The sequence below is a fragment of the Buceros rhinoceros genome, unplaced genomic scaffold (assembly GCF_000710305.1).
Source record: "Buceros rhinoceros silvestris isolate BGI_N320 unplaced genomic scaffold, ASM71030v1 scaffold25375, whole genome shotgun sequence".
NCBI lineage: Eukaryota > Metazoa > Chordata > Aves > Bucerotiformes > Bucerotidae > Buceros > Buceros rhinoceros.
The window spans coordinates 1-2,277 of NW_010414945.1; the positions used below are offsets into that span (position 1 = coordinate 1).

At 41.2% G+C, this 2,277-nt stretch overlaps 1 protein-coding gene across 1 annotated transcript in view; it reads right to left on the minus strand.

The window, feature by feature from the left end:
• Nucleotides 1–271: 271 nt before the first annotated feature.
• The window catches only part of LOC104494446 (putative phosphatidylinositol 4-kinase alpha-like protein P2), a 6,122-nt gene continuing 4,116 nt past the window's right edge, over nt 272–2,277 (minus strand). Inside the window, exon 6 of the mRNA XM_010137266.1 lies at nt 272–982. Coding sequence (XP_010135568.1) covers nt 931–982 — 52 coding nt within the window. The 3' untranslated portion in view covers nt 272–930. The remainder of the gene's footprint in view (nt 983–2,277) is intronic.

Below are 2,277 nucleotides of genomic sequence, written 5' to 3' on the forward strand. Positions count from 1 at the left end.
AGGAGCCGTCACGAGCGCGCTCCAGAGCGAGGAGCCGGGAGGCGGGAAGGAGCACCCGAGGAGCTGTCCCGGCGCGCCGCACTCCTTTCTTCAATAAAAAACCGTCATTTCAGATGGACAAGCAGATGAAGTCTGATTCTTCCATTAGAAATAAAGGCCACAATATAAGGAACAGCACACAAATGTGCAGAATGATAAAAAATCCTATATAATGATAAAAATGATAAAAATGATAATAAATCATATATAAAACTCAGCACATGGCAAAAGATTTGCAACAGACACAAAGTCTAAAGTCTTTTATTATATTTTTTAGATTAAATATATCTTCAGTAGAGTCTCTTTTTTAAAACACACAGAAGGGAAAAATACATTCTTCATGTACATAGGAAATACTGACCATGTAGCAGGGACCACGTACAGTGCAAAGTATGAACACAGCTACACAGACATCACCACCTTGGATGATTATCAGGCTTTTTCTACAGTAAAATTAGAACACATTAACATTTCTGGTTCCAGAGAGAAATCCATACCCTTCCTCTCCATGGCAAGCTGTGGGACTGTGCAGGAAAGGGTTTGTTCTACTTTTTAAAGGTAGTATAAAATCCTTGCATTGCATGAAAAATTATCAAACTCCACAAGCTTTACTTCTTTCACACATTCATATTCGTAGTACAATTTTTATTGTGATTGTGGCCCAACTCCAAAAATCCAGGAAAACCCAGAAATATCTCTAACCTGGTAAAGAGAAAGGAATGAATCACGCTGATTGTTGCCATGTCCAGGAAACATGTACCCACACGTACACACACACACACAAAAGATGGAAGATAGCGAGGTGTGATTGAGCATCTCCTATTTATTACACGTTTGGAGTGAGGGCGCAGGGCTGCTCGCTGAACTTCGCCAGTGGATCGCCAGTGTCTCTCAGAATGGGATGTCATTCTGGTAGTACTGGATCAAGTCATATGTCCTGCTCCTAAAGAAGAAAAGCAAAGCCAGAGGTAAGTAAAAGTTAAAAAAAACCACTGCGCCCATTGTCACAGAAACAAACATCAATATCCCACAGAAACAAAGCATGGGTGAAGGAAACTGCTCAGCCAGCGAGCCTTACACGCTTTGAAGTCATTGTGAAGGCTCAGTTACTGTTACGAACAGCAAAAAACATCCTGCTCTTGTTTAAACTACATTTAGAAAAGCGTTTATGTGCTTCTCAGCGTGGCAACAGCAAGAGCAGCCCGGATCCTGTGTTCGGGTAAGTCAGAAGCACCTCACGCTGCATTGGCAGTTTGGTCTAGGAGAAGGAAATGCGTAATAAATGAAGCAAGATCATCAGGGTGGCATGGAGACAGGATTATGTGGAAATAAAAGTGATTTTAATTAAGGAGAATGCTAATAATGAAAAGTGCAGGGGAAATAACAGCATTAATAGCAGCATCTCCGATGAGTGACTGAACAAACAATTCTAAGCTTTGTTAGCGATAACTCAATTATCCGTGGGCAGAGCTTATTCGGGTCACAGCCTAACTGTGCCTCAGGTAGAGAAGCTCAAGCCTGTCAGAGCTACGCTGGCTCCGGGCACTCACAGAGCAGTGTGACTGCTGCCGTAACCCCCCATATTAATCTAAGATTCTGAGCAGATGCACCAGCAGGCACTAGAAAATCCAATTCAGTGCTAGCAGGGCTTCAGCAGAGCCCGCGAGCCTTACCAGCCTCAAGCTGACCCCACATGGAACTACACAAGAGTTTGTATTAGACTCTCCAGTGTATCCCACAAAATCTACATTATCTGGAGTAATAATAAAACGTGCACTTAATATGTTTATGAATTAAATTTATTGCATTTAAAGTATTAAATTTAATAGAATTACATTTTACATGTAATTTCCTTTCAAAAGTTTTGCACAAGATACCAAACTATTCATGTCCTTGAAGTGAAAAAAGCCTGTGGTTGATTTGCTATCTGGTGATTAAGCTGATTTTTAAATTGCTGATTATCTGATAGAACTGATTACTCCATTCCGGATACTGAACAGCAGATGACAAATAAACACAGCCCAGCTACAAAGACAGTCAAAACCCACACTGCCAGTGTTTTCTGCTCAAGGCGCTTTCCCTAGCCATAGTGTTAGACATTAACTAACGCAGGGTCTAGCAAAAAGGTTAGTATGTCAATGTAGTATCGAGTCACGAAGAGAGAAACAGCAGAAAGATTAGAACTCCTTGAGAGAGGAGTCAAATACACTCTTGCACAGAACAGCAGCTTTTGAATTT